Below are 15,838 nucleotides of genomic sequence, written 5' to 3' on the forward strand. Positions count from 1 at the left end.
GAAATACCTTGGGAACAATGGGGTCCGACTCATTCTTGAATCCCCTCTGTAGGTTACAGTGGCTTTGTTATATAGGCTACCACTGTACATTGAGACCCAACTCCTAGACCTTGGTGTAAGATAAAAGAACCCTCTCAACATGGTACAGTTAAACCAGTCAAAGTGCTACTTTATATTGCACTGCATATCCAAGACGTGTCTACTTGATATACCATATTTTCTATTGCTGCCCTATTCATGAGGATGCATATGGCCCCAGCTGTGACTAACTTCAATATGAGTCATCTCAAAACCAACTGGCACAGACACACACACTAGAAATGTGTTACAAGCAACCCATTTATTTATTTTCTTCATTAAATATAAGCAAACAGTACATCTAAAATAAAAAAAAATCAATGCAGTTTTGGCACTACACATGAGTGAAGTACTAAACTGAACCGATGCTTCAATGAGACTAGCTTTTCAAGTCTTCATGGATAAACAAAATATTGAACAAAAAATAACTCACTAGGGTTTTAAAAAAAGTATGGAGAATAATATTGTAGAGTAGAGGAAGGGGTGTGATGCTAAGGTGGTGGACAGGAGGTTTGGTTATTCCTTGGGCCTGTTTCCCGGACACAGATTTAGCCTAGTCCTGGACTTTGGCTTTTTTGTCCTGGAAAAGCCTTGTTTCAATGGAGACTCTCTAATTATCTGTGTCAAGGAATTACCAGTCCCTTGGGGTTCTGAGAGGTGTTTAGACACATGCCATGACGATAAAACTGCGCTCATCAGCTCAACACAGCACACACATACAGCCTTGGGGAATGAACATACACAATCACTCCATCTACTGCATATATACCATTGCCCATGAGAGAGCAGGATGAAATCAAAAGCTCTGTCACTAAAAAGCTGAACAACCTATTTACTCACAAACCCAAAATCTTTCATTACCAGCAACTCTAAGAATAATATCAGCACTTCAAACCAATAAATAAATAAATACATGTTTGTGCATTTATGTTATATTCATATGCTATATACACATTATAAAATATGCACATATCATATATAGATTAAACAAGTCCCAAATGGCACCCTATTCCCTATATAGTGCACTACTTTTGACCAGAGCCCTATGGGCTGTAGTCAAAAGTAGTGCACTAAAACAAATAGGCTACCATTTGGGATACATTCTCAATCTAATCTAAACGCAAACAGACTGTGGCTAAGAACACTTCACTATAGGAGAACTGGAACAGTACGGTTTCTACCCTCTACTGGGATAATACAGTTAGTTGGCTCAGAGTTGATAACATTGAGGGGATTTTGAGCTGAGAGCAATAGTACAGGGGGACAGGGACTAGCTCTGGTCCAGGGCGTAGCGTCCACTCCTCCACAAGTGGTGGTGCATTAGTGGAGGAACGCACACTACACCTTGGACCAGAGGTAGGGTATCATCAAGCATTCCACAAACACACGCAAGCAATAAAGAAAATAAAAATTTAAGAAAAACTGTACAGTAGTATTACAAACCGCAGGACAATCATCCCTGCTATGGTTTATCCTTAAATATTAAGTATAGTAAAAATGTAATTCAGCGCTAAATACACAACTTTTATTCCATCCATTCAACCATTATGCATTCGTGTTCCCCCCGTCCCCCCTTTTCAGGGTCCTCAGGGTACATCATAAAAAAAAGGAGAAAAAAAAGGAACCCCCCCCCCCACAAAAAACAAGCGGTTCTTAATGGACAAGTCCCAGGTAGTTCCTCCCTGTTTTTCATGCTGTTGTCTTCCGTTTGATGCCTAATGAATACGACCCAGATGTTGTCCGTTGGTCTGGCCAGAGTGCAGGGGCCTGGATGTGAGGACTCGGTCTACCCTCATGCAGGCTGCTGTGTTCTGTTCTGGGCCTGTATTCACACAGCGTCTCAGAGTAGCGGTGCTGATCGAGAATCAGGCCGCCCTGTCCATATAATGGTAGTCAATATGATCTGAAAGGCAAAACTGATCCTAGATCAGCAATCCTACTCTAAACCGCTTTTTGAATACGGGCCCTGTTCTGTTCAGTCTGAGGCCTTCCCAGTCTAATGCCAGAGTGAGGAATTGTCAAGTGGCTCAAAGAGGGCATCGAGGGTGACGTTCCTCCGTTAAGAAAACATAAAAATCTCCTGAAAGTTGAACAGGGCCCTAAAGAGAAACAGAATGGATAGCGGGATTAATGCTTGGCTCTAAAGAGACAGAATGGATAGCGGGATTAATGCTTGGCTCTAAAGAGACAGAATGGATAGCGGGATTAATGCTTGGCTCTAAAGAGGCAGAATGGATAGCGGGATTAATGCTTGGCTCTAAAGAGACAGAATGGATAGCGGGATTAATGCTTGGCTCTAAAGAGGCAGAATGGATAGCGGGATTAATGCTTGGCCCTAAATAGAGACAGAATGGATAGCGGGATTAATGCTTGGCTCTAAAGAGGCAGAATGGATAGCGGGATTAATGCTTGGCTCTAAAGAGACAGAATGGATAGTGGGATTAATGCTTGGCCCTAAATAAAGACAGAATGGATAGTGAGATTATTGCTTGGCCCTAAATAGAGACAGAATGGATAGTGAGATTATTGCTTGGGCCTAAAGAGAGACAGAATGGATGGTGGGATTAATGCTTGGTGCCTTGTATAGTTTATAATGTACTGTAATTTGTGTGGGAATTTTTCCACCCAAGCATACGTTTAAATTGTGTGTGTGTGCGTGCATATGTACCAGGTATCTAGGTTTAATAGCATGGAGAGACCAGCAGGTGTGTGGGTGTTACTGTTAGCTGCTGTATGTTTATGTACCAGGTATCTAGGTTTAGTATCAGGGAGAGACCAGCAGGTGTGTGGGTGTTAATGTATGTTTACGTACCAGGGATCTAGGTTTAGTATCAGGGAGAGACCAGCAGGTGTGTGGGTGTTACTGTTAGCTGCTGTATGTTTACGTACCAGGGATCTAGGTTTAGTATCAGGGAGAGACCAGCAGGTGTGTGGGTGTTACTGTTAGCTGCTGTATGTTTACGTACCAGGGATCTAGGTTTAGTATCAGGGAGAGACCAGCAGGTGTGTGGGTGTTACTGTTAGCTGCTGTATGTTTACGTACCAAGGATCTAGGTTTAGTATCAGGGAGAGACCAGCAGGTGTGTGGGTGTTACTGTTAGCTGCTGTATGTTTACATACCAGGGATCTAGGTTTAGTATCAGGGAGAGACCAGCAGGTGTGTGGGTGTTACTGTTAGCTGCTGTATGTTTACGTACCAGGGATCTAGGTTTAGTATCAGGGAGAGACCAGCAGGTGTGTGGGTGTTACTGTTAGCTGCTGTATGTTTACGTACCAGGGATCTAGGTTTAGTATCAGGGAGAGACCAGCAGGTGTGTGGGTGTTACTGTTAGCTGCTGTATGTTTACGTACCAGGGATCTAGGCGTAGTAGCATGGAGAGACCAGCAGGTGTGTGGGTGTTACTGTTAGCTGCTGTATGTTTACGTACCAGGGATCTAGGTTTAGTATCAGGGAGAGACCAGCAGGTGTGTGGGTGTTACTGTTAGCTGCTGTATGTTTACGTACCAGGGATCTAGGTTTAGTATCAGGGAGAGACCAGCAGGTGTGTGGGTGTTACTGTTAGCTGCTGTATGTTTACGTACCAGGGATCTAGGTTTAGTATCAGGGAGAGACCAGCAGGTGTGTGGGTGTTACTGTTAGCTGCTGTATGTTTACGTACCAGGGATCTAGGTTTAGTATCAGGGAGAGACCAGCAGGTGTGTGGGTGTTACTGTTAGCTGCTGTATGTTTACGTACCAGGGATCTAGGTTTAGTATCAGGGAGAGACCAGCAGGTGTGTGGGTGTTACTGTTAGCTGCTGTATGTTTACGTACCAGGGATCTAGGTTTAGTATCAGGGAGAGACCAGCAGGTGTGTGGGTGTTACTGTTAGCTGCTGGATGTTTACGTACCAGGGATCTAGGTTTAGTATCAGGGAGAGACCAGCAGGTGTGTGGGTGTTACTGTTAGCTGCTGTATGTTTACGTACCAGGGATCTAGGCGTAGTAGCATGGAGAGACCAGCAGGTCGGTCAGAACCAGCAGCTGGTCATCAGTGAACTGCTGTTTATGCTCCTGCCAGTTGTCATGATGAGTCCGCCTAAAGTTAGACAGGGTCTTCTTCACTGTCATCTGCAGGAGTAGACACAAGACGCATTCAGGAACAAGATGACCGGGAATGGGGAGAGAGACATGGGTTTGGGGTCCCCCTCATCTCTATAGGCTGTGTGTCGTTGAGGTGTGTGTGTTTGTGTGAGAGCAGTGTGTGTGTTTCTTCTTCCTCTCTCTGTGTGTGTGAGTCCTCCTCACCTCAATGGGCTGTGTGTCGTTGAGGTGTGTGTGTGTGTGTGTGTGTGTGTGTGTCCTCCTCACCTCAATGGGCTGTGTGTCATTGAGGTGGGCACTGAGGTTCATCAGTAGTCGGGGCATCCAGGTGGGAACATCGTAGGGGCTGGACAGGATACAGGCACTCAGACCTAACACTCCAGCATGACGCCGCACCAGATCTACACACACAGGGAGGAAAAGACTGAAAAGGAGCATTGAAAAGCTGAGGTATAACAGGTTTAGTAAGGTCAAGGAAACTACAATCTAGAAGACCATCTAACACAATCATGGCAACTGTTCCAGGTAAGGCAATGGACCGTTGCATGTTGACCAGGGTTTCCTAAACCCTGGGGTGCACGTTTTGGCTTTTGCGCTAGCAACTACACAGCTGATTAAAGTAATCAACTATTCATCAAGATTTGATCATTTGAATCAGATGTGTAGTGTTAAGGCAAAATCAAAAACATGTACCCCCTGGGGTCCCGAGGACCGAGTTTGGGAAACGCTGATGTAGACAGTGGTTGTTTCAATATCCACACTAGCAATAGCACGTAGAATGCAGCTATGCATTGGCCATTCTAGTGTGGATATTGGAACCGAGCCAGTATGCTTGCAGCACTACCAGGAACAGTATGCGTGCTAAGTAAAGCATTGGACAGTTGTGTTAGTAGCTACCTCCGGAGGGGATGGTGTCCACCACGGAGCCCAGCTCCCTCTTCCTCTTCTTGGGCAGGCGGGTCTTGCAGAGGGCCTCAAAGTGGCTCTGCATGGGGCCCTCTATGGACAGGAAGTTACACTGGAGGAAACCGCTCAACGTGGTGGCAGCCATCTCCCTCACCTGGGGGACAGAGGGAGAACGAAGGTAGAGAAGAAGAGGGGGAAAGAGTTCATTATTTACACAATGTGACAGTGTGTCCATATGCAGTTGAAGTCGGAAGTTTACATACACCATAGCCAAATACATTTAATCTCAGTTTCACAATTCCTGACATTTAATCCTAATAAAAATGACCTGTCTTGGGTCAGTTAGGAAAACCACTTTATTTGAAGACTGTGAAATGTCAGAATAATAGTAGAGAGAATGATTTCAGCTTTTATTTCTTTCATCACATTCCCAGTGGGTCAGAAGTTTACATACACTCAATTAGTATTTGGTAGCATTGCCTTGAAATTGTTGAACTTGGGGTCAAATGTTTCAGGTAGCCTTCCACAAGCTTCCCACAATTAGTTGGGTGAATTTTGGCCCATTCCTCCTGACAGAGCTGGTGTGACTGAGTCAGGTTTGTAGGCCTCCTTGCTCACACACACACACACACACACACCTTTTCAGTTCTGCCCACACAGTTTCTATAGGATTGAGGTCAGGGCTTTGGGATGGCCACTCGAATACCTTGACTTTGTTGTCCTTAAGCCATTTTGCCACAACTTTGGAAGTATGCTTGGGGTCATTGTCCATTTGGAAGACCCATTTGCGACCAATCTTTAACTTTCTGACTGATGTCTTGAGATGTTGCTTCAACATATCCACATAATTTTCCATCCTCATGATGCCATCTATTTTGTGAAGTGCACCAGTCCCTCCTGCAGCAAAGCACCCCCACAACATGATGCTGCCACCCCTGTGTTTCACGGTTGGGATGGTGTTCTTTGGCTTGCAAGCCTCCCCCTTTTTCCTCCAAACATACCGATGGTCATTATGACCAAAAAGTTCTATTTTTGTTTCATCAGACCAGAGGACATTTCTCCAAAAAGTATGATCTTTGTCCCCATGTGCAGTTGCAAACCGTAGTCTGGCTTTTTTATGGCGGTTTCGGAGCAGTGGCTTCTTCCTTGCTGAGCGGCCTTTCAGGTTATGTCGATATAGGACTTGTTTTACTGTGGATATAGATACTTTTGTACCTGTTTCCTCCAGCATCTTCACAAGGTCCTTTGCTGTTGTTCTGGGATTGATTTGCACTTTTCGCACCAAAGTACGTTCATCTCTAGGAGACAGAACGCGTCTCCTTCCTGAGCGGTATGACGGCTGCGTGGTCCCATATACTTGCGTACTATGGTTTGTACAGATGAACGTGGTACCTTCAGGCGTTTGGAAATTGCTCCCAAGGATGAACCACTTGTGGAGGTCTACAATTTCTTTTCTGAGGTCTTGGCTGATTTCTTTTGATTTTCCCATGATGTCAAGCAAAGAGCCACTGAGTTTGAAGCTAGGCCTTGAAATACACCCACATGTACACCTCCAATTGACTCAAATGATGTCAATTAGCCTATCAGAAGCTTCTAAAGCCATGACATTTTCTGGAATTTTCCAAACTGTTTAAAGGCACAGTCAACTTAGTGTATGTAAACTTCTGACCCACTGGAATTGTGATAGAGTGAATTATAAGTGAAATAATCTGTCTGTAAACAATTGTTGGAAAAATTACTTGTGTCATGCACAAAGTAGATGTCCTAACCTACTTGCCAAAAATACAGTTTGTTAACAAGAAATTTGTGGTGTGGTTAAAAAACGAGATTTAAAGAGTCCAACCTAAGTGTATGTACAGTGAGGGAAAAAAGTATTTGATCCCCTGCTGATATTGTACGTTTGCCCACTGACAAAGAAATGATCAGTCTATAATTTTAATGGTAGGCTTATTTGAACAGTGAGAGACAGAATAACAAAATAATCCAGAAAAAACGCATGTCAAAAATGTAATAAATTGATTTGCATTTTAATGAGGGAAATAAGTATTTGACCCCCTCTCAATCAGAAAGATTTCTGGCTCCCAGGTGTCTTTTATACAGGTAACGAACTGAGATTAGGAGCACACTCTTAAAGGGAGTGCTCCTAACCGCAGCTTGTTACCTGTATAAAAGACACCTGTCCACAGAAGCAAACAATCAATCAGATTCCAAACTCTCCACCATGGTCAAGACCAAAGAGCTCTCCAAGGATGTCAGGGACAAGATTGTAGACCTACACAAGGCTGGAATGGGCTACAAGACCATCGCAAAGCAGCTTGGTGAGAAGGTGACAACAGTTGGTGCGATTATTTGCAAATGGAAGAAACACAAAAGAACTGTCAATCTCCCTCGGCCTGGGGCTCCATGCAAGATCTCACCTTGTGGAGTTGCAATGATCATGAGAACGGTGAGGAATCAGCCCAGAACTACACGGGAGGATCTTGTCAATGATCTCAGGGCAGCTGGGATCATAGTCACCAAGAAAACAATTAGTAACACACTACGCCGTGAAGGACTGAAATCCTGCAGCGCCCGCAAGGTCCCCCTGCTCAAGAAAGCACATATACATGCCCGTCTGAAGTTTGCCAATGAACACCTGAATGATTCAGAGGACAACTGGATGAAAGTGTTGTGGTCAGATGAGACCAAAATGGAGCTCTTTGGCATCAACTCAACTCGCCGTGTTTGGAGGAGGAGGAATGCTGCCTATGACCCCAAGAACACCATCCCCACCGTCAAACATGGAGGTGGAAACATTATGCTTTGGGGGTGTTTTTCTGCGAAGGGGCCAGGACAACTTCACCGCATCAAAGGGACGATGGACGGGGCCATGTACCATCAAACCTCCTTCCCTCAGCCAGGGCATTGAAAATGGGTCGTGGATGGGTGTTCCAGCATGACAATGACCCAAAACACACGGCCAAGGCAACAAAAGAGGGGCTAAAGAAGAAGCACATTAAGGTCCTGGAGTGGCCTAGCCAGTCTCCAGACCTTAATCCCATAGAAAATCTGTGGAGGGAGCTGCAGGTTCGAGTTACCAAACGTCAGCCTCGAAACCTTAATGACTTGGAGAAGATCTGCAAAGAGGAGTGGGACAAAATCCCTCCTGAAATGTGTGCAAACCTGGTGGCCAACTACAAGAAACGTCTGACCTCTGATTGCCAACAAGGGTTTTGCCACCAAGTATTAAGTCATGTTTTGCAGAGGGGTCAAATACTTATTTCCCTCATTAAAATGCAAATCAATTTCTAACATTTTTGACATGCGTTTTTCTGGATTTTTTTGTTGTTATTCTGTCTGTCACTGTTCAAATAAACCTACCATTAAAATTATAGACTGATCATTTCTTTGTCAGCGGGCAAACGTACAAAATCAGCAGGGGATCAAATACTTTTTCCCCCTCACTGTAAACTTCCGACTTAAACTGTATGGAGCTGGGTGGCCCAGTCTGTACTGACTACCACGGCTCAACTCAGAAGCTCTATCCAAATTCTCCTCCTCGCCGCCTCCTCAAAATGCATTGGAGAAGGTCTTAAGGGGAGTAACCTTGGACCTTCAACAACACTGTTGGCAAGGAGATGGGAAGCGAGGAATCACAGAAGGAATAATTTAGATGGAGCTAGAGAGAGAAAACAGAACAGGGAGACTGGAGTTCTTTGAGTGATTCAGTCTCACCATTGAGCGCACAAAGGCTCAGGGCTGTTTTGTAGCTAGGCTGTGTACTGTACGGTGGGCTGGGGAAGAGGAGGTCAGAGGCTGTGTACTGTACGGTGGGCTGGGGAAGAGGTGGTCAGAGGCTGTGTACTGTACGGTGGGCTGGGGAAGAGGAGGTCAGAGGCTGTGTACTGTACGGTGGGCTGGGGAAGAGGTGGTCAGAGGCTGTGTACTGTACGGTGGGCTGGGGAAGAGGTGGTCAGAGGCTGTGTACTGTACGGTGGGCTGGGGAAGAGGAGGTCAGAGGCTGTGTACTGTACGGTGGGCTGGGGAAGAGGTCAGAGGCTGTGTACTGTACGGTGGGCTGGGGAAGAGGTGGTCAGAGGCTGTGTACTGTACGGTGGGCTGGGGAAGAGGAGGTCAGAGGCTGTGTACTGTACGGTGGGCTGGGGAGGAGGTCAGAGGCTGTGTACTGTACGGTGGGCTGGGGAAGAGGTCAGAGGCTGTGTACTGTACGGTGGGCTGGGGAAGAGGAGGTCAGAGGCTGTGTACTGTACGGTGGGCTGGGGAAGAGGAGGTCAGAGGCTGTGTACTGTACGGTGGGCTGGGGAAGAGGTCAGAGGCTGTGTACTGTACGGTGGGCTGGGGAAGAGGTCAGAGGCTGTGTACTGTACGGTGGGCTGGGGAAGAGGTGTCAGAGGCTGTGTACTGTACGGTGGGCTGGGAAGAGGAGGTCAGAGGCTGTGTACTGTACGGTGGGCTGGGGAAGAGGTGTCAGAGGCTGTGTACTGTATGGTGGGCTGGGAAGAGGAGGTCAGAGGCTGTGTACTGTACGGTGGGCTGGGAAGAGGAGGTCAGAGGCTGTGTACTGTACGGTGGGCTGGGGAAGAGGAGGTCAGAGGCTGTGTACTGTACGGTGGGCTGGGGAAGAGGTCAGAGGCTGTGTACTGTACGGTGGGCTGGGGAAGAGGAGGTCAGAGGCTGTGTACTGTACGGTGGGCTGGGGAAGAGGTCAGAGGCTGTGTACTGTACGGTGGGCTGGGGAAGAGGTGGTCAGAGGCTGTGTACTGTATGGTGGGCTGGGGAAGAGGTGGTCAGAGGCTGTGTACTGTACGGTGGGCTGGGGAAGAGGAGGTCAGAGGCTGTGTACTGTACGGTGGGCTGGGGAAGAGGAGGTCAGAGGCTGTGTACTGTATGGTGGGCTGGGGAAGAGGTCAGAGGCTGTGTACTGTACGGTGGGCTGGGGAAGAGGTGGTCAGAGGCTGTGTACTGTACGGTGGGCTGGGGAAGAGGAGGTCAGAGGCTGTGTACTGTACGGTGGGCTGGGGAAGAGGTGGTCAGAGGCTGTGTACTGTATGGTGGGCTGGGGAAGAGGAGGTCAGAGGCTGTGTACTGTACGGTGGGCTGGGGAAGAGGTGGTCAGAGGCTGTGTACTGTATGGTGGGCTGGGGAAGAGGAATCTACAGCTGCAACCAGCATCAGGCCTTTTGTGTTGCTGGACTTGTCGTTAGAAAATAATTATGAATAAATTGTATCCATGTGACTTCGCAGCTCCTGATCAGTATATGTATGTTATTAAACAGACACACTCACGGTCCAACGTTTACACAACAGTATTAAACCCAATCCTGTCACTGATTGAGTGAACCAATTTATGTCACCTAGCAACGAGAGGTGTCAAGCAGCCAAGGAAAGTCAATATATTAGGCTCCAGAGGAAGGCTGGTGTAATTACGGACAATAACCGTGAACTCATTTTGTTGTTGTCATAATCGTCTTAATACACTCATTTTAGGAGAAGGCTGGATTCAACTTCAACTAAATAGTTTACCCAATAGCAGTTCTTCTGTTTTGACATTAAGTGGGCAAAGTTGGTTATCATTTTACGAGCAGAACGACACGGTAGTGAGGAGAAGGTTCATTTTCAAAAGTTCCAAGGTCGGCAAAATCATTATTATTATTCTTTTTTTAGACGTAGTTAATTTTCAAAGATGCATTATAATCTCAAAACATACCATTAAAAAAAACCTTTACTACAATTACCATGTCCATTTGCATGACAATTAATCGTTACCTAAAATTCCATAATCGTTACAGCCCTCCCTAGAGGACAGTTGGATAGAAAGACAGAAATGGCTAAATCCATCTGTTCACCCCCTCCCCCTTAATCTCCTCCACATAGAAACAGAATACACCTGCAGCCAGTGGTTTCCATAGCAACAAGTGAGAGAGGGACCAGAGGGGGAGAAAGAGGAGGTAGACAGAGCGAGGAAGAGTGCCTAATCCCTACATACATAGAACTGTAAAACGGAGGAAAGGGCCTGTGAGCACCCCCCCACCCTCTGTGACAGATTGCTCAGAAATTACACAATGTGATCTGTAACCAATAGGCCTACCTCCCCACACTGCTATGTCCCCGCTCTTTCAGCCATGATGTTATCTGGCATTAAACAGTCTACATATCCATGTCTTTGTTCCGTATAATGATCATCCACTCATGCCTGTTCAACTCCTTTTCTACATTCATTTCCTGTGTGTGCGTACAGTACATGTCTGTGTGTGTGTGTGCACAGTACATGTCTGTGTGTGTGTGTGTGTGTGTACAGTACATGTCTGTGTGTGTGTGTACAGTACATGTCTGTGTGCGTACAGTATGTGTGTGTGTACAGTATGTGTGTGTGTGTCTGTGCATGCAGTATACGTCTGTGTGTGTGTGTGTGTGTGTGTGTGTGTGTGTGTGTGTGTGTGTGTGTGTGTGTGTTACCTCTAGCTGCTCGTCCTCCAGCAGGCGTATGACCAGTGCTCTGACGTCGTTGACGGCTCCCTGGTCGCTCAGAAAGGTGAACAGGTTGTAGAAGACCATGATCTGTAGATATGTCAGCACCGTGTAGCGAGCATGCCACGAACTGCTGCCCGCTATCTGGAACGTAACAGAATGTTAATTACAAAACAACAACCGTGGGTGTAAAGGTTCACCAAACCCACGGTTTGGTACACATCTGAGGTTTTGGGGTCACGGTTCGGTTTCGGTACAGCAGGTTACATTGTTGGGGGTAAAACATGCAAAACTAAGAAAGGAATAGATGAGCGATATAATGTCGGGCCCTATAACATGTTTTACTTAGCCCCTAATTCAGTTATTCCACTTTCAGATTTTTACCTGTTTTTCAGGTTCAGTCTCAAAATCAAACTTCTTTAACAGAAAAACAACACAATTGGAGGTTCTAAGCCCACAATGCTTCAACCCCATCAGGAGACCATTTTTGTGGTCTGGTGAAAATAAATATTCATAATATTATAATATAATAATATATTTAGATACCCTTGAACTTGAATTTGACTGAAAACTCTTACTGACAGTTGTGGCTGTTTCGTGTGATGTATTGTCTACCTTCTTGCCCTTTGTGCTGTTGTCTGTGCCCAATAATGTTTGTAACATGTTTTGTGCTGCTACCATGTTGTTGTCATGTGTTTCTACCATGCTGTGTTGTTATGTGTTGCTGCCTTGCTATGTTGTTGTCTTAGGTCTCTCTTTATGTAGTTTGTGTTGTCTCTCTTGTCGTGATGTGTGTTTTGTCCTATATTTTATAAAAATTTTTATCCCAGCCCCGTCCCCGCAGGAGGCCTTTTGGTAGGCCGTCATTGTAAATAAGAATTTGTACTTAACGGACTTGCCTAGTTAAATAAAGCAATGTAGGTGCGCACCAGCAAGAGCCTTGCTTGGTTAGCGTTGTTTCTGTAGCACACGTGATTGCAGAGTTTGCTGAACAAATCACCCCTGAATTGATGTAACTAATCCTGATAACATTCTGCCAGGTCAGCATAGACTACTTTGTAGGTTTTTGGAAGAGCCTTTCCATCTACTAGAAGACAGTAGTCATTAGCATAATCGCTAACGGCTACAAAGTAGCAGATGCGCATACAGACGGGGGAATTCACACGCTGTTGCCACTTCAGAAAGTTGAAGGAAAATTTGAATCACTTATGCATGTCTTATTATCTTTGTCAAATTAATGGAATGGTCTAATAAATCAATTTCGTTGATATCCTACAAAGTTCAATACATTTTTGATTCTATTGGAAAGCCAAAACGTTCCCAAACTGGAGATTTAAACAATGATGGCGGATCCTTCAAATCTGATTTCTCGACCCCACCACTCGCCATCATACGGAACTTGTTCCCGGCTGCACATCACAAAAGAAGTTTGAAATGCACCAATTAAGATTTGGAATTTGATTACAATGTGTGCGTAGGGTCTAGTTGTTTGAATGGAATAGCCTACAATGTTTTTTCCTGCTCAGATTTACTCAAGAAGCATACAACGCAGCGTAGGTATAGCCTATAGGCCTAGTGGTTTAATTACAGTGCCGTCAGGTAGCATTCAGACCTTGACTTTTTCCACATTTTGTTACAGCTTTATTCTAAAATTGATTACAAAAACAAAATCCTCAGCAATCTACACACAACACCCCATAGTGACGAAGTGAAAACAGGTTTAGACATTTTTGCAAATGTATTAAAAAGAAACTTAAATACCTTATTTACATAAGTATTCAGACCCTTTGCTAAGAGACTTGAAATTGAGCTCAGGTGCATCCTGTTTCCATTGATCATCCTTGAGATGTTTCTACAACTTCATTGGAGTCCACCTGGTAAATTCTATTGATTGGACATGATTTGGAAAGGCACCCCCCTGTCTATATAAGGCCCCACAGTTGACAGTGCATGTCAGAGCAAAAACCAAGCCATGAGGTCGAAAGAATTGTCCGTAGAGTTACAAGACAGGATTGTGTCGAGGCACAAAAAAAAAAAAAAAAAAACTGTTGTTTTTGCTTTGTCATTATGGGGTATTGTAGATTGCTGAGGATTTTTTATTTAATCCCTTTTAGAATAAGGCTGTGATGTAACAAAATGTGGAAAAAGTGTGTGTGTCAGAAATGAAAGGCGCATGGCCCAGTGACTCACTTCCCACACTGAGTGCACGTGGGTGTGTGGTCACCTACCACCTGCAGAGCATGAGTGTCCCTACCTCTTGCAGGGCCAGTAGGACCAGTGGTATCTGCTCTGTGTAGAGCAGTCCCTGGGACATCAGAGACAGACAGGTCTTAGCGTCCCTCTTCAGCTCATCATAACTGTCATCATTCTCCACCGGAGCGATCTACAACAGGAAGAGAGGAGAGTGAAGAGGGATTAGGGATAGGCCTCCCCCTTTGAGTCTGGTTCCTCTCCAGGTGTCTTCCTTCCTTGACACACCCACCTTGAACAGCAGTGGCAGCAACTGGAGCTGCTCTGGAACAGCCGTGGAGAAGGAGCGTCCAGCACTGGCCATCAGCCACTTGAGTACTGGAAACAAATAGAAAACCTTTACTACATTGTATGCTCTGACAAAGGTCATTGTAACCAAAAGGTTGACACATTAAAATGACAAATGTGCATTGATCTTAGATGTGCAGAGACTTTTCTTTTGCTTTACAACTGGGTTTATCATCATCAATATGCTCTCGCTCTCCCTATCCTCTGTTCTCTTACCTCTCTTCAGTAGTTTGATGGCCTGTGTTAGGGGTCGTACCTGTCTCCAGTAGTTTGATGGCCTGTGTTAGGGGTCGTACCTGTCTCCAGTAGTTTGATGGCCTGTGTTAGGGGTCGTACCTGTCTCCAGTAGTTTGATGGCCTGTGTTAGGGGTCGTACCTGTCTTCAGTAGTTTGATTGCCTGTGTCCTCTCGTCCTGCTCCCCCTCCACGTTCTCTTCTACCACGTGGTTCTGGATCTCCTCGTCCCCCTCCATCAGGGGTTTGAGGCGCAGCAGTACCCGCTCTGTGAACTCTTTGATGCGAGGCGAGGCTGTGGGCTGGGTATACGGCAGGTTGACGTCTATCATGAAGATGTAGGTGAGGACGCTGGGGAAGAGAGAGAGGAGGGATGGACGGACAGAGAGAGGACGGACAGAGAAGGGAAGGACAGAGGGAGGGAGGAGAGGGAGGGGAGGGAGGAGAGAGAGAGAGAGGGAGGACAGAGAGAGAGAGGGAGGACAGAGAGAGAGAGGGAGGAGAGAGAGAGAGAGAGAGAGAGAGAGAGAGGGAGAGAGGGAGGAGAGAGAGAGAGAGAGGGAGGACAGAGGGGAGGGAGGAGAGGGAGGGGAGGGAGGAGAGAGAGAGAGAGGGAGGACAGAGAGAGAGAGGGAGGACAGAGAGAGAGAGGGAGGACAGAGAGAGAGAGGGAGGAGAGGGAGGAGAGAGAGAGAGAGAGAGAGGGAGGAGAGAGAGAGAGAGAGAGAGGGAGGGAGGAGAGGGAGGGAGGAGAGGGAGGGAGGAGAGGGAGGGAGGAGAGGGAGAGAGGAGGGCGAGAGAGGAGGGCGAGAGAGGAGGGCGAGAGAGGAGGGCGAGAGAGGAGGGCGAGAGAGGAGGGCGAGAGAGGAGGGCGAGAGAGGAGGGACCATTACACCACCAGCATGTTGCCAGTGATTATGATTACGTAGGCTCTAGTGTTATTTTTTGGGAACTGTGTTTCCATATAGCCAGGGCTGACACAGGACTTGTGAAGAGCAGAATAAACAACCTCTGCATCATCAAGACAGTTTGTTGTGACTAGTTGTTAACCATGGAAGGTATTCCATCCATGTTCACAGTCAGCCATTGTTAAGTAAATGCCAGATGAAAAGTACCAGAGGCCAGGGCCTTAGCTCCAAGTCAGAGCAGGAACATGGCTCAGTGAGAACCTGGGGCCAGGCAGTGGAGGTGGAAACAAGTCAGCCTTTTGGGTAAAACACTGGGATAAGTCTTAGTGGAAATACGCCATTTGAAAAGTATATCGATAGTATACTTTTAAAATACTGCATCAGTGTTCTGTCAATGGATGTAAGAGAGGTCCTACCTGCCGATGCGCTCGCGGACGTTCTTGTAGACCTGTGTGAGTTTGGGCTCTAGGTACTGCAGCAGTCTGTGGAGCAGCTCAGGGACTCTCCACTCCTGCTGAGCCAGGCCTCCCTGCAGCACATACAGACGACTGGAGAGAGGAGAGTTATACACACTAACACAAAAATAAAGTGTTTCCCCTACCTACCGTTGTACATGTGGGGGGA

At 46.3% G+C, this 15,838-nt stretch overlaps 1 protein-coding gene across 3 annotated transcripts in view; it reads right to left on the bottom strand.

Annotated features, from left to right (window-relative positions):
• Positions 1–321: 321 nt before the first annotated feature.
• Positions 322–15,838, bottom strand: part of LOC115201556 (proteasome activator complex subunit 4B) — an 81,625-nt gene continuing 66,108 nt past the window's right edge. For 2 of the 3 annotated variants that reach the window (XM_029765297.1, XM_029765299.1), the window contains 9 exons: positions 15,631–15,762; positions 14,449–14,657; positions 14,017–14,102; positions 13,789–13,917; positions 11,523–11,678; positions 5,058–5,220; positions 4,428–4,561; positions 4,046–4,187; positions 322–2,177 (listed from right to left, as the gene is read on the bottom strand). In XM_029765297.1, coding sequence (XP_029621157.1) covers positions 4,053–4,187; positions 4,428–4,561; positions 5,058–5,220; positions 11,523–11,678; positions 13,789–13,917; positions 14,017–14,102; positions 14,449–14,657; positions 15,631–15,762 — 1,144 coding nt within the window. In that variant the 3' untranslated portion in view covers positions 322–2,177; positions 4,046–4,052. The remainder of the gene's footprint in view (positions 2,178–4,045; positions 4,188–4,427; positions 4,562–5,057; positions 5,221–11,522; positions 11,679–13,788; positions 13,918–14,016; positions 14,103–14,448; positions 14,658–15,630; positions 15,763–15,838) is intronic. The other variant, XM_029765298.1, reaches the window with a different exon arrangement.

The sequence above is a fragment of the Salmo trutta genome, chromosome 10 (genome assembly GCF_901001165.1).
Source record: "Salmo trutta chromosome 10, fSalTru1.1, whole genome shotgun sequence".
NCBI classification, from domain to species: Eukaryota; Metazoa; Chordata; class Actinopteri; order Salmoniformes; family Salmonidae; genus Salmo; species Salmo trutta.